The sequence below is a fragment of the Megalops cyprinoides genome, chromosome 2 (genome assembly GCF_013368585.1).
Source record: "Megalops cyprinoides isolate fMegCyp1 chromosome 2, fMegCyp1.pri, whole genome shotgun sequence".
Lineage (NCBI taxonomy): Eukaryota > Metazoa > Chordata > Actinopteri > Elopiformes > Megalopidae > Megalops > Megalops cyprinoides.
The window spans coordinates 63,504,519-63,520,092 of NC_050584.1; the positions used below are offsets into that span (position 1 = coordinate 63,504,519).

The following is a 15,574-nucleotide window of genomic DNA, read 5'->3' on the forward strand; positions in this document are numbered from 1 at the left end:
CAGAAGGTTTTTGAGGAAAAGTGAGCACTAAGTATATGTAGATGACAGCACATTTCTAATGGGTTACATTCTGAGTTTGCAATAAACAACCTTGAAAATTTTCTGAGCTGGAACGTGTAATCCATCAATTAAGAATATGAATATTAATCAACATGTGTTAACAACTAAACTGATTTTGGGGTTATGAAGAATTAACTCAGCCTAATTCCAAAGGTTCAGATATCTCCCTTTCTGCAGTTTTTGGGGTGTCTTGCAGGTATTTGTAAAGAGCAAGGGTGGTCAGTGTGGGATCAGGGGTGATCTGTAGACACATCAGCCTCCCAGAACATTATATTACATTATATTACATAACATTACGTTATATTCATTTAGCAGATGCTCTTACCCGGAGCAACTTCCAGCACAAGAGAACAGAAGTGTATCCATCCAAGTTAAATGAGCAACAGTGTCAGACCAGGCTAACAAGACTCCCAGACCATCGAGTGTGAGCATAACGCCATTCACGGTCTACCACAAGTTAACTTGTGCTAATCTGAAACATTCCCAAAGCACTGAGCACTGAGCCACAGGCCAGGTGTGGAACAACACAGAACCTTACGGACTTAATCCGCCAAAAAACAAACATCCCAGCTCTGCCTCAACCGAAAGCCAGGGGGATTTTGCGGTGTCTGTAGCAGCAAGGCTGCAAATCTGGTAGACTACAAACAGGGCTAGCTCAATTGGCTAACCCTCTCGGCTACATGAAGCACCTTCCCTCTACGCTCCAGCTAAACCACAGCCTCCCCACAGCCCCAAGATGACAGCGTTGATAGGTAAGGAAAGGAATAACACGGAAGGTGTGGCACCCCAGAGTGATGCAATTGCTCTTAAGCAGGCACCTTTCTGCTCCGCATCCTGCCAAATATCTTCCATCGACACACCGCAAAATTCTTCGTTTACGCGAGAGTCATGTTATCATTTTATACCACAATGTGCCGCTCTCGCGCAACCATCTCCTCTAATAATGTGAGGGAAGACACCAGGGGTGAGTCTTATTTCCGTGACTGTGTCTTTTAGCAGTGCCTGTTCAGCTGTCCATCGCAGCGTCACAGGGAAGAGGACGGAGGGGGCCATTCTTCCTCACTGATCCAGACCGATCCACAGGGCACACTATGGCTCTGTGTTCTCTCCTGCACAGACCTCCTCATCTGTTTTAATATGCTGAATAAATACACAACCTGTATTGTGTACGTAATGCCAAATCTACCCTATAAAACTACATAAGTGAGAGTTGTTTGATCCTGAGGCTCACCTAGCTGAGTGCTGTCTTCATCCCACAAAGCAATAAAAATGATGCTCCTCTCATCCTCGGCCAGGGTCAAACCCACGATTAATCACCATGAGTTACAATAATGTGCTCCTAATGTCCAGAACATTTTGAATGGGGTGGCCAAGGTGGGGCAAAGACCCAGTATGGGGGGGGGGCATAACATTTTGAACCTAATTCAAGGCAAGGTGGATTTTTCTGATATAATTATGAAGGTTCAACACATCAACACATCACAATACTTCAGCTTAGGTTTGGTACAATTCCCTGAATTATTTAAAATAAACCATAAAACAAGTCTAAAAGTCTTGATAAAGTAAAGGCCAAACAGATAAAACTAACCTATCAGATCTCATAATTTCTGTGGGAGCTACTGGGGTGGCCAGATTCAAGGGGGGGTGATCAGATTTCGGGGGGGGGGGGCATGGTGGACACACCCCCGATCCTAATGGGGTTTAACAGCAAACTGCACAGCTCTGCCCTCTGCTCTCTTTTTCCCCTGTGTAAATCCTGTAAGGTATCAGCATGCACAACTGATCTGAAGTGTGTACAAATCCCTACACGTTTCGACATGTCATCAGTTTATACAGCTGTGTATATACCGAAGTGATCCAGGTTAAGCACCTCTTGCTGGAGGCCACAAACCACAGTGCCCCACCTAGGGATCATATCTGAAGGCATCTGGTGTCAAGCCCCTGTGCCTGAGCCTTAAACCTAAACCGCCTTCCTCCCTGGGGTAAATGACTTGGCGTGTCTCCAAGCCTTTTTACACTTGTGCCCCTCAATTCAGGACCTGTAAATTAAGGAAATAGGAAAGCTCATGCAGCCTGGCACAGCAGGCTGGCTGTCTGCATCGTATGTTCACGCCTTTCAACCCTCCGAAACACAGCGGGTGCACACCTCCCTCACATTCTGCCAGTCCCTGCGTCTCTGTCTGCTTTTGCTGAAAACGTTTTCTTCCAGGCACCTCACGGCCCAGTTTTTGTTCTGTCCTTTCAGGTTCTGGCCTCTTTTCTGATGTTTTTTTTTTTTTTTTTTAACAGATTTTTCTCCTTTTTTGACAAAATGCTTTGGTATTTTTTGGTCTCTTTTTTTTCTTTCAGCTAAAATGACTCATCTCTTGAGAGAACAGGTCCCTTCCAGTTTCTTGGTTACCGACGGAGGGATTTTTGAGAAAATCGTGAAAAAAGCACAACTTTTTTTCAATCGCTTATTCTCTTTCTCCTCTGCGGGCCAGCAAGCAGCGGATCTCTAAGCCTGTTTGTTAATGCTTTAATGGGCTATTCAGCCAGACCCTTTGGTTCCTAACCCATTCAAATTAACTTCCTATTCGGGCTGAAAAAAAAAGAAATTTTTGCAGACTCACTGCACTGACCTCACTGCTTTGAGTTTCTGATGCTGACTGGCTAGTTGTGAACAAACATCCGCCTTGCATGCACATGGCTTCTTGGGGAACAACACGCACCTCTTCTGTTGACAAAAAGGACATTCAGAACTCATGGAGGGGGAATAGGCCTTCAAGAGCATCAAAATGGGTGAAGGCAGAATGTGCTATCTCTGACCTGAACCGGTCACTGGTTCATCGTGTTTCTGTGGGGACCGAAGTCTTTCAACCGGTTTTCAGCCTGTGACTGAAAAGCAGAGATCCGCTGCCTTCTTCTGGAGGCCTCTGTGCCATTCACTACAATGTGATATTACTGACGTTAAATAAACTGTTGTGTGGGGTGAGAAATCAATCAGCTTGCAGCTCCTCAATAGGTTTCATTGTGTTGAAACCATGAGGAAGACACGAGACATCATGAGCGTTTGACATGGGGAAAGATGGCTGACCCTGCTGCATTCTGCTTTAGTGTGCTTATTAAGTGTGCCTAAGCATGCTGAAGTGGGCTGAAGTGTGCTAAAGTGAACTGAAGTGATCTGAAGTGTGCTAAAGTGAACTGAAGTGATCTGAAGTGTGCTAAAGTGAACTGAAGTGCGCTTAAGTGTGCTTAAGCGTGCTGAAGTGAGCACTGTTCTTGCATGATATGCTCCTCACAGATCACCATCTGTAATGTTTCCACATGCAAAGAGCTTCTTCAGTCACCCAGTATGAAACCAGATAGGATGGCACAACACCACCGCTTTACATGGAGTTGAGATGATTTTTAGTTGTGTATAAAAACGTGATGAGGTTTACTTTCTTAACAACAATACACTCAGACATTACATTCATCATGCAGAGGGAGTTTAATTTAGAATAATACGTATTAGCAAATTAAAATCAAATGTCACAAAAAAGCTCGAGAGAACCGTGAGAAGAAATTCGTACACGTATACAACACGCTTAACTGCGCTTACACAGACTCAGCTCTCAGGCATTAACACCAATGATAAAAAACTCAAAAAAAATCTCACATCTGACATGAACTGAAAGGCTTCAGAGACTGTGGATATCTATGTCACAGACCCTGTTAGAGGTGATCCCATCACTCACCTATGAGAGGAAGCCTGCAGACAGGGTTATCAATCATCACAGCTCAGTGTGCGGCCTCAGCTCAGGCACTAGATCGTCAGCTCCACGTGGAATCTGCTGACGGTCAGCTCTAACAAAACATCTCTGCAACTGTACAGCAATCTTCTGCTGGCCACATGCAACAGGGGGTTCAGAGGTTAGAGGTCATGTCAGAGGTCAGAGGTCAGAGGTATGAGGTTCCAAAAGGTTCTATTTCCTGCTTTGAGTCTTCCCCTCGCAGTGTCCTCACGGAGGGTGAGGAGTCACACAGAAACCCCTCCTCGGCCGCAGAGTCAGAGAATGTCACAGGAAGGTGGCGGGTCATGGGGTCTAGGCTAACACACTCAATCCACAGAGCCCAACGGCTCAGAGCTCAAGACAAAGATCAACATTCAGTACCGCACTGGCTGCTGGCGGACTCGGATCACGTTGAGACACTGAATGCCATTAACCGCAACAAATGTAAATGATGACTGTCTTGTGGCCATTACCATCTAAATCAGACAAATTATACCTAGGTTTTGATGCCTGATTTAATAAAAAAAAAGGCACTGAGCTTGGATTGGTTGCCTCCTTTCTAAGTCAGGACACTGATCTGTAAATGCAGTGGCTTTAGGGGAATCAGCCTACAGCTAAGACTGATGGTACAGTCTCTTAAAGAGTAATCCATCACTCAGACGTGTTCGTGTTTGCGTGGGAGTTGGTGCTCCACACACTGTACGCTACCAGACCCCTTCGTTTGGACTTCTGCATGACAGACGTTATCAAACCAGACATTATCAGAGATGCGATATCAATTAAATAACAAACATCCAAACAGGGTAATTAGTGGAGCCTTTAGACAAAGCACAGGCCAAAAGGCATTAAGGCTGCTCAGTTTTCCCAGAATGTTAGGAACGCCGGCATGACCGCCTGCCTGGATTTTACGGACAGTGGACAGGGGACAGGAAAGCACTGCGAATTCTGCCCTGTGAGGACCAATTGTTTACTGAATTGTTCAACGCTGCCCGAGGCCACGTCGAAGCTGCGGTGGGAGACTATGCAAGTTTTAAAAATAAATAAACGAATAAATAAATAAAAAAGAGACAGGGCTGAGAGGAGGCTTTGCTTTTTAAAAAGTACCTGCACAGTCCAACTGCAGCAGCCCTGCAAAAGCAATTACATAACATCCGTTCAGAGGCTACGCAGAAAGTCTTCACTTTCAGAAAAAAAAGCAAAAAACAAAAAACAAACAAAACAAAAAAAAAAAACACGATACCCTCCACTATCTAGAGAGGAACTGAGAGTGGTCAGCCTCGCTCTCAATTACCCATAAACCAATAAACTTCCCAACTGCCCATGATTATGGAAAAGGGCCTGGGAACAACATAGAGTTGAATCATTACCTCTGGCTTTCAGCCATTGACCAAGGATTACTTTTTAAATCCATTACTGACAGTGTAATGAGTGTGAACCCGCAGAGAGGGGGACCCTCTGTGACCCACCAGCATTTTGGAACGGAAATAAAAAGCACTCTCTATACTTCGAGTGTTCCAGGATTTTCTATGCAGCATATGGACGTAAATACTGTTACATCAATCAAAATGACAAAAATAAAAGGGTACCTACTTTTAAAAACTATACGCATACGCTTATGTTAAAAATTCAGCAAAACATTGCACCCACAGCAATATTCTCCCCTTTTGAGAAAAAGATGAAAAGCAATGTCATGGCAGCAAACAAGAAATATATATTTACAATGTACTTGTGTTTGTTTTGACTTTGAAGACACAGCAGGATAAGTCTGAATCAAAGTGGTAATTCAGAACATTAGAGTGGGGTCATTCATTGTAACCTCTACAACGCTTCCTTTTTAAAATTTACTGTGTGAAGCTTTGCATTTACTAACTTTTACGGAATATTTTTCTCGATTTCAGTGAAATGATGCTCAAGATTAAAACTAATGCAATCGTTTGTTAAATTCAGAGACAGAGCCACCAGAGTTGTGTGGAAAGGTCATATTTAAAAGCTTACTTACCATCTCAGTTAGGAGGATGTCACCAGATTTTTCCCTAAAGCCAGCTTCATCAATTCAGTACCTGGATTTTTGTGGTCACAGGGGCTATGGGCACAACTGGTTTTAACCTCCAGGGTATTTAGGTCCTTCCGAGTGAACTACACCAACAAACACAAACAGCAGATGTTATACGCAGTTCTGCTCCATGGGCTTTAGGCTTACAGCTGTGTGGCATGGAGGTGAATCCCGGCCTCTTCGCTGGCAAGTCTAAAACGTCAGACTGAAGACTGTTCTGATGCTTTCCTGGGCACCAAACAGACCCACATACCTCGCGTATGGGTGTTAGAGTGTCAGGAGAGTGTAAAAAAATACCACCATGAAGAAAAAAAAAAAAAAAGAAGAAGAATACATTTAAAAATGAGTCGGATACTGTAAACACCCACTCCTTGACAGTTAGAGACTTCAAAAATTTTGTCTGATTTCTAGCCATTTCAATCATTTTCATAAGATGAATGACACCCTCCACAGAATGAAGAGATGAAGGAAGTTGTTCTTAATAACCAAGAGACTGCTTATTCCCCAGAGAATGCCTTGGCTTTTATGTTCATATTAACCATAATGTTCCTTGACATATACTGCTATTACAATACCTTCAAGGCAATTTCCTTTTTGGATCAATCAAGTATTACCTATGCATGTATGTATGCATGTATGTATGTATGTATGTATGTATGTATGTATCTATCTATCTATCTAATCAAATTCAACCTTAATGAAAAATCAATACCAAGAATGTGCTAAAAGTCCTCTCACTGACATTGTCAAAAATGCCAGACAACACAGTTAAAAGATTACATTCAGGCCTCACAATGCTGTACACCTATAGCACAACCTGTTACTCTGCTCAAATTCACAGCTCAAACACTGAGTAGCAATTGCAGCTCATGTCTCTAGCTTTGAGGAAAGCATGTGCCCACGGTCTGCAGGGAACACAAGCTTTGTTAATCATGGCTAATCCCAAGCCTCACATAAACACGAATTTGCCAGAGAAGTTAGATCACTTCTTAAATCTTATGTTTTTTAAGGCTTGTTTTGTTTATGTTAATAATAAAATCAAGTGAAAAATAACCAAAAATAACTTTGGAAACACATTCACATTTTAGCAGTTTATACAATAAAATACAATGGTGGCATTGAAAGCAGCAAACCAAAACTAAACCATAGTAAAATGTTTTTAAGAGCACAAACATTGTACGTTTGTCCACATTCTGACAGACAGCCAATAACCCTGATCACTCCTTCCTCTGATTGCAGGGATGTTTACACATAACCAAACACACTTTCTACACCCTACACAAATTTGGGGAAAAAAAAAAAGACAGACGTACCTGTGCTCTCTCTCCCTTCATTCTCCTCTGAACGGACTGATAAGGAGAGACCGATTCACGCTTCACACTTCACGCCATGCATCGAGATTCGGCCTTCAGTCTATTGTACTTTGCGCTCCCGCTCTCCCCTGTCTGTGAATGGCGTTGCCAAAGGTCAACATCAGAGAGGGGATTACTCGCGTCTATTGATAAACACAGACAGGGGCCATAAACGCCGCATGGCCTCATTATCCCGACACCGAACAACAAAAGAGCTGGAGATTACCTCCGCAGGCCCGTTGGAGGTGTCCTGCGACGAGGTGCGCCGCGCTAGCTACGGACCGGCCGCGGGAGCCGCGTAAACACACACTGCCCTTAGGCCTGAGGGGCTGTAAACCGTTACAACACATCTGAGGCTTAAGGCAAGAGGCATGCGAGAAGATTCCGGAAACACGCAAACCGGGAAGGAACACGACCCCCCGGGATCAGGATTCCAGAATGTAGATGTAGAATTCTCCCGGTCGTACACTCGGAAGTCTCTCAACCACCATTTCCTGGGGTCAGGGAATAATTTTCAATTGGCCTGGGTTTTATAGTTTTTTTTTTTTTTTTTTTTAATTCCCTCAGGAAAATGCACCTAGCTCTATGTACAGCACTTTGTAACAATCTTGACTGATTGATCAAAACAAGGTGGGAGCATTCATTATCAGGTTTGGAGATGCACTCAAAATTAGTCTGAAAAGTGGTCTGCATGAGTCAAACAATTTCTTCATACATATTTATTTTTTTGTATTGCCAGCCCTTCTTATTGGATTTTCTTAGCGCCCCGATGCCAGTAAATTTGCGTATGGCGATCAGGTAATCTGCACAAAGTAGGCAATTCCGCTGCTGTCCGCCTCCAGCCTTCCTCAGAGGAAACAACAGTGACTGAGCGATTTTCAACCTCACATCCCCCCCCCCCCCCCCCCCCACCTCCCTCTAGTGAACAAACACAAAACACAAGGGGGAAATCCTGAAAGTCTGGTCCTCGTTTCACGGTTTTTGCAATCCACAGCCTTCGGGGGGAAGGAACAACTTGGAAGTGTGGCCCAGGCGTCCAACGCTGCGGTAAGACATGGCGGGTCACCGCGGGGAAGGGATTACGAGGCAGGTGTGAGCTGGCAAGATGGTGATTGGATAAGTCCAGAGCTGGAGCACGCCGATGGCACCGGACCAGGAAATGAGCATCCTTGCCCTTCTGCATCACACAGATCAATGATGTCTTACCTTCGCTGTTCCCTGATGTGTGTGTGTGTGTGTGTGTGTGTGTGTGTGTGAGGCCGGATCATCTCACCATCATTTACTGTCATTGAAGCTTGATGCTCATGTTTAAAAGGTCAACATTTAACAATTTTTTTTTTTTAGAATTTTTTTTTTAAAAAACTATTGACACCTTTCAGGGCACAACAAAAAAGCAATATTTTGCTACCACCATTCAACTCACAGCAACTGTATCGATGTCTACCGAAATGCAAGGAGACTTCACCATGACTCGTTTTCTCATGAGAGTGCTGCTTTCGACTGCAGCTGGAGAGATACCCATTGCACATCAGAATAAATAGCCATCACCCTTCACTTTCAAATCACTGTTATGTGAAACATGAGCAGGAAAATAACGTCTTCCTTTAAAACACGAAACCATTATACTGTTTTACTATAAGCTTTTATTTCCTGTGCTCTGATGAGGTATGAGTACTGTTTGCATGAAGTCACTCCACTCTGCGTGAGAATTTAAATAATTCAAATAAACATGTAGGACACAACCTGAAAAACTAGGTATGAAATCAAAAAACAGAACAGATTACTCACTGCACCACACACAAAACGTAACAGTTAAAAGTGATGGTTTTCCATGGCTTACTCTCCCTTTGTAAAACCATTTATAATCCTCTCAACGTGTCTACATATAAAAATAACTACCACAAAAATGTCTCGCAGTAGGCCCAAGGAGTCTCACGCCAGCCGTGGGGAGTTAAATAAAAAACGGCATTTTAATTTACTTTGAGATCAACTTTCATTTCATTTCATTTATACTGTTTCTGTCTATCTTGCTATTCTATCTGAGCTCTTCTTTGTGTGTGTAAAGGTCAGGAGTGAACGTATTAAAATGATATACATCTTCATCTGGAATTCTGCTTTACTCTGCACAGTACCACTGCCAGCAGGGCGTCTCCAAATGAGCTGGCCTGGCGCAGGGCATTATGGGTAGAGGCTTTCGGAAACGCACGCCTGTGCTGTGCCATCGATCACCGCGCCAGACAAGTCGATCGCTGTTCCCGGACATCATGGAGGATCATTACCGGCATCGCAGATAACGGATCGCCATCACGTGCATGTGGGTGGCAGTGTAGCATAGTGGTAAGGAGCAGCGCTCGTAACCGAGGGGTTGATTCCCCACTGGGGTATTCCTGTTGTACCCGTGGGCGAGGTACTTAGCCCAGAATTGCCTCAGTAAATATCCAGCTGTATAAATGGATAAAAACTGTAACCTACTGCATGTAAGTCGCTCTGGATACGAGTGTCTGCTAAATGACAATAAGGTAATGACGGATGACAGTTCTACCAAAGGCGGTGCTTATCGTAGTGCTTCTGTATTTATTGTAGAACCAGCTACCACACCACTGCACACTGGACTGGCGCACGTTTGGAAGTGGTCTGCTGTGTTCTGTGCGTACTGTTATTCCTGTGACTGTACTGGATGCGATTCTTGTCCTCTCGCTTTGTAAGTCGCTCCGGATAAGAGCATCTGCTAAGTGACAACATGTAAATGTACAGGGGGAGGCATCTTGGGCAGCAGAGTGGCATAGCGGTAAGGAGCAGAGCTCATAACTGAATGATTGCCCGTTTGATGTATCCCTGCTGGTGTATCCTTGGGCATGGTACCTAACCCACAGTTTCCCCCGGTAGATATCCACCTGTATTAATGGATAAAACTGTAACCTCTGCCAGTCACTCTTCATAACAGCATCTGCAAAATGACAATTTTGTCGTGCAATACCTAATACGTGGGCTGAGGATTCACTTCAGACACAGGAAAATTATTTCCCATGAAAGCAGTCATGGGAACAGGGAGAGGATGCTATTATTTCCACTAACACGTGCAGTTTTTTTTTTTGTTTTTTTTTTCTTCAGAAGCTTAATCTGCGTGTGTCATCAAAACAAAAGGCCACAGATTACGAGATGCAGCCAAGGGTGACAGGGACACCTTCGCTGTTCTGACTTCTCATTGCTTTCAGCCTTTAATCTCACCCTCCTGACGTCTGGAGAGAGAGAAGGACTTTGCGCAATGTTTTGGAAGATCGGGTCAGTTTTCTCAGCCAGAGCAAGAGTCGAGCCGTTGAAAATATCCTCAGTTGGCCCTGTCTTTGAGGCCATTCACTTGCAATGCATCTCCAATGTGCCAATGGAAATGTGAAAATGGCAAGCTGATGAGCTTCATGCGTTTCTCCAAACTCACGCATATCTGCCATTTTTGATGCCATTTTTCCTAGAACTGTGATTTTTGTAAGACAGCAGTGAGGATATATACGTTGTCCAAACCATTTATGGTCAGTGCATTTGAAACCTGGGCTTGGACCATCTCTTTTACCAAAGCAAAATAAAAGCAGTCAGCCTACTGGGGTCTTTGTCAGGACCACATCAAGACCAGCCTTCTGGCTGAAACATTGCCATTTTGCACCAATAAAAGTTCCTTGGGAGCGTTACAAGCTCATGACGGTATGCATTACTTTTCCAATGCCAGCATTGTTATCTGAGACTTTACACTAGCAAAGTAAACCAGGGCAGGATTGGCAAACAACCCTCAGACATTCCTGGACAATGGAGGTCAGATAAAGGCTCCGTAGTGAAAAACAAACCTCCCACCGGGGCGATCGTTCTCGCGACGCTGGTTTCCCGGGCACCGACTGCATCGGCAGATCTGCAGGCAGCGAACGCGCTCACACAGTCCTCAGGTGCCAACCGTCGGCGCGGTGAGTCACGCGCTTGGCTGAGCCGCTGGCAACCCTGCGGCGATTGCAAGGCCCGGAGCCTCCCAATCGGCTTTTATTTGAGACTACTGATACACCCACGTCCCAAAAATTGCGAACCGGCGTCTTCAGAAAGTCCAAGAGGCGTCTCCTCTGCCGTGCACCTACAAACGGTCAGCTCAAGACCACGTTTTGAACACGACCGCTACCTAAAGCCAGAGGGACGGAATGACTAGGAATTCAAACATGCTGGAGAAGCACCCAGTAGTGTGTGCAGAGACAGCTTCCTGTCATTTCCTTTCTGATGGCCATGTCTCCTTCTCCAGGCCTGTTTACCGACCATCTGGTGACAATCCGCCTCAGCCAATAAGTGCAGAGCAGCTTAAAACAGCAGAGTTGGGACACGGAACTTGTGCCGGGGGGGGGGAGGCTTTGTCCAAACCGGACACTTCTATTGCCCTTGCATCACTTGTGGTCATGGCTGTAGCATCACAGTGCCAGAGCTGGTCTCAAGCTCAGTGCTTCAACCACCTGCAGCCCTTAGACAAATATATACCTTTTTCCTGAACACGGGTGCAAGTGTGTATCAGCAACATCAAAACATCACACGTTACACATTTACTTAGTAGAAGCCGCTCAGGTTAAGCACGTTACTCAGAGGTGTAGAGCAGTGCCCCATCCAGGAACTGAACCTGCAAGCTCCAGCTCCTTGGCCATTGTGCTGCACTGCTCCCCAAGGCTACACCAGTGTTAACTGTGCATAATATTCAATACGCTCTTACGCAGCGTGTTATGGAGCATTCACAGATAAAACTGTTCAATTTAAGAGCTCTCTCATGTTCTGATTTTAAATTCCTGTTTCATTGTACGGTACCTGAATTCTAATCCTGTTCTCAGTCTTGACCAGCCTTTTCATTATCTCAGTATGAAGCGTCTGGATCATATCAGGGGTCTTTTGTAACCTTGTGTAACTGTGTTATTTGTCAGGTGTCCCTTGCAAAAGAGATCTCAATCTCAGTGGGATTTTTCCTGGTTACAGATTTATAAATCAATAAACAAACAAATTAATTAATTAACGTGCACGATATGCTGCTCAGTCAGCACAAGCACGGTGTTTAAAGGGTCAGCCAAGCATGTCAGGCCCCTAGCCCTCTCTGCTCTACTCTGGTCAGTTGGCATACATGTTTTAATCCTCGAACTGCCACACCTCTGCCTCTAAACGCTAACGGAATTATTTTGCGGAGAAGGTAAATGATGTGTGAGAATGTAGCTGGTATATTGCATCTACAGCACCCCCCTCCGATGGCCCTCTGAAAGTGCGCGCGCCACAGCACAGCCATCTTCAAAGCATCTCACCTGTAGTAATGCTACTATGGCAGCCTTTCCCAAACCTCTCCTGGAGGACCCCTTGTCCAGCATGTTTTAGATCTCTCCCTGCTCCGACACAGCTGATTTAAATGATCAGTTTGTTATTAAGCAGCTTCAGGAGTTCATAACGAGTTGATCATTTGAATCAGCTGTGTCGGAGCAGGGAGAGATCTAAAACATGCAGGAGAAGGGGTCCTCTAGGAGAGGTCTGAGAAACGCTGCTCTATGGGAATTGCTGCTAGGCATCGGGATACGGTTCTGAGCTGTTGGGCGAAAACCCCGCGTCGTCACCTAAAACGTCCAACACAGAATGCCTCTAACGCTGACTTTGAAACATCGACAGAATACTGGATGTCGTTTTAGAGCGTTGAACTTTGTCGCAGTAAGAAAGAACGCAGCAAGATGATCAATATGAATCACTGCTCGAATATTCGGTCCATTTTGCGGGCTGTCGACCTGCCCGCTGCACTTGGGTCAAAATTACTTTCTGATATCCCAGAAACTTAGTAAACTGGAATGCGCGCACATGCCATCACACTGAGAAAGAATCTAAATTGTCAGTATGGGCGTTTATATTTCAGCATACATTCTGCTCATACTCCGTCTGCGTTCAGTTTTGGTTAGACAAACGCAGCGAACATTCAAACCATCGGTTATAGTTTGTAATGTAGCGCTTCATCTTGACGTTGGATTTTCACAACGCTCTCTGCATAGTTAGGAAATCAGATCCTTAATGCGCAACACAACTTAAAAAGATGGGTCTTGCATAAACATCTGCGTGCAGAACCCCGCCCACCTCCCCTTGATCAAGTTCAGTTAAAAGGCATGGGCCAATGAGCGCCAATACGGACTGTAACCCAGCAATATATGCATATTTTAACATTCACCACTTTTAAGAGCATTTGCGTACCTACCGGCATGTTAAGACGAAGAGTCCTCTTCTTCTTTGAGTTCTTCTTCTTAACATCTTTCTTCTTCGCGTCCGTCGCCGTGCTCCCCATTATCTGACGGCTTTAAACGCGTTTACTTCCTTTTTTGTATAGAAAAAAAGCACAAGTGATCCTTGTTTTCTCTGGGTAACACAGACAAGAGAGTGAAAGAACGACGGCGAGCCACACCAGCGTGGAGCAATGAGTTGACAAAATAAGTGTGCTATCGAAAATATTAGCGAAACGATTGCAATTGCCACATTCTTCGGAACGACCCTTCAATTCTGCTTGGAGCGCATCTGCCCTCAGATGCTCTCGGCAAACGAACCGTCACTTGATGGCAACCGATGGATTGATCAGTGGAACTCGTGAATACTCCACGCTCCCCCGACAAAATTTAAAATCCTTCCTATGTTATTGCATGTGCGGGCTCTCCATAAAAATGCAATTAAAAGCGCTCTCTCAGACTGCAAGCCAACTCCCTCAACGTCGAACGCAAGCCGTCGTTTATCTAAATTCCCTGCACGGGGAAGTTTAAATAGACTTCGAGTCACGCTTTGCCCCTCGCCGAGGGTAGACAGCAGGTTGAACCAAAGCACCACGGAAGGGAATGTGCGCGTACACGCTCACTGTGCGTATTTGCCAGCAGGCATTCTGCGGTCGGATCGGGAACGGTGCCAGCGAATGCGTCGGGCAGCAGCCTTTTTTCAACACAACTTCGTCACATGGCTGTGTTTATGTTGTGACAGCATCGGGAATGGGGACGATTTTTTTAACTTCCGCTTTTTAAATTCACTTGTACCATACGATGAAAACGGATCTACACATAGTTTGATGCAAAGCAGTTTCATGGACTGCTACTTGTTTTTGTCGAACGGCTCAGCTAGCCTATTGGTTAATTCTTGTTGCGCAAGAGACCGCTAATTCCTGGATCATGCAACACGAAAATGAACAAAAGTCAGATATACATCTACCTTATTTCAAAAGTAACTGAAACACATATATAACTTGTCACATCTAGACAGATTTCCACTGATTCTTGTTTAAAATGACACCCTCACTAATTCACATCGTTAATATTATTTTTGCACGTCATATTTTGAATTCGAGAATATAACTTGGGGGGAGCAGGATTAATTGGCGCTTCTCTTCAGACAAAGCAAGGGTCAAAGCCGCTTTAATTAACCAGAAAAATGATTACAAGATCGCGAAGAAAAATTTAAACTGACTTTATATTGAGACTCGAAGTGGCGTTTTGCCACCTCGTGGTCTTGCTGTATTACTACAGTTCGCTTTCTGGGGAAATGAAACAGACTGGGGGGAAAGTTTCCATTGAAGGCTTTCTCAGCACGATGCGCTTTCAGAGGAGAGGACGGCGTATATTTACAGTATTATGTTTTGTTTATTAAACTATTTCTGAAATATGTTCTCCCATGTTTCTCGAATTTTCCAACCTGGCATATTGCCTCGTTTGAAGGAAGAGGGGTGTTATGTGGCCTTTTCTAAAGGCATTTTACTTTTTCAATAATTTACAGAATTTTATATTCATACACCGAGCCAGCTACCAAGAGTGACCCCCTGAACTCAAGAGCAGAGGACATTATGATAATTTGAATATATGTATGTGACATATGAATTCGGTTGCATATCCTGTCAATGACAGATATTGCTGTCTGTGCAAACGTAAACTTCCATTTGTGCAGAGAAAAACTGTAATGTACAGGAAGACTGCTACACGGGAGAAACAGACCAGGGCTAAGAACCACCTCACAAAGTCCAGGTCTGCCATTTGCTCTGAAGTACAGGGATGAGTCACATGATTGTCTTGTTCCCATCTTCCTCTGGGAAATGTCAAAACGAATAAATGCATCCACGAACCAAATGGCGTATTATTGTGTGATGTCATTATATGTTTCCGCAGCTTGACGAAACAAGGAGTCCAAGTATAGGCAGGAGGCATTGTGCTAATTTAGGTGAAGTGAACATTCCGTATGGACCAGTTTTGCTGAGGACTACACCGTATAGGCCTACCATTAAGATGAACGTGATTTTGCTTTTGTTGGGCTTCCAATGGTGATAGTTTTTTGATGGTTCAAGCCAGTTATATCAG

The 15,574-nt window shown here is 44.4% G+C and overlaps 1 protein-coding gene across 4 annotated transcripts in view; it reads right to left on the reverse strand.

Moving 5' to 3' along the window:
* LOC118773660 (5'-AMP-activated protein kinase subunit gamma-2-like) overlaps positions 1 to 14,102 on the reverse strand; it is a 122,170-nt gene extending 108,068 nt beyond the window's left edge. For 2 of the 4 annotated variants that reach the window (XM_036522682.1, XM_036522681.1), the window contains exon 1: positions 13,450 to 14,102. In XM_036522682.1, the coding sequence (XP_036378575.1) occupies positions 13,450 to 13,536 (87 nt within the window). In that variant the 5' untranslated portion in view covers positions 13,537 to 14,102. Of the gene's footprint in view, positions 1 to 5,814; positions 5,952 to 7,181; positions 7,260 to 13,449 lie in introns of those variants that run through there. The other 2 variants (XM_036522684.1, XM_036522683.1) reach the window with 2 other exon arrangements.
* Between the last annotated feature and the right edge of the window lie 1,472 nt (positions 14,103 to 15,574).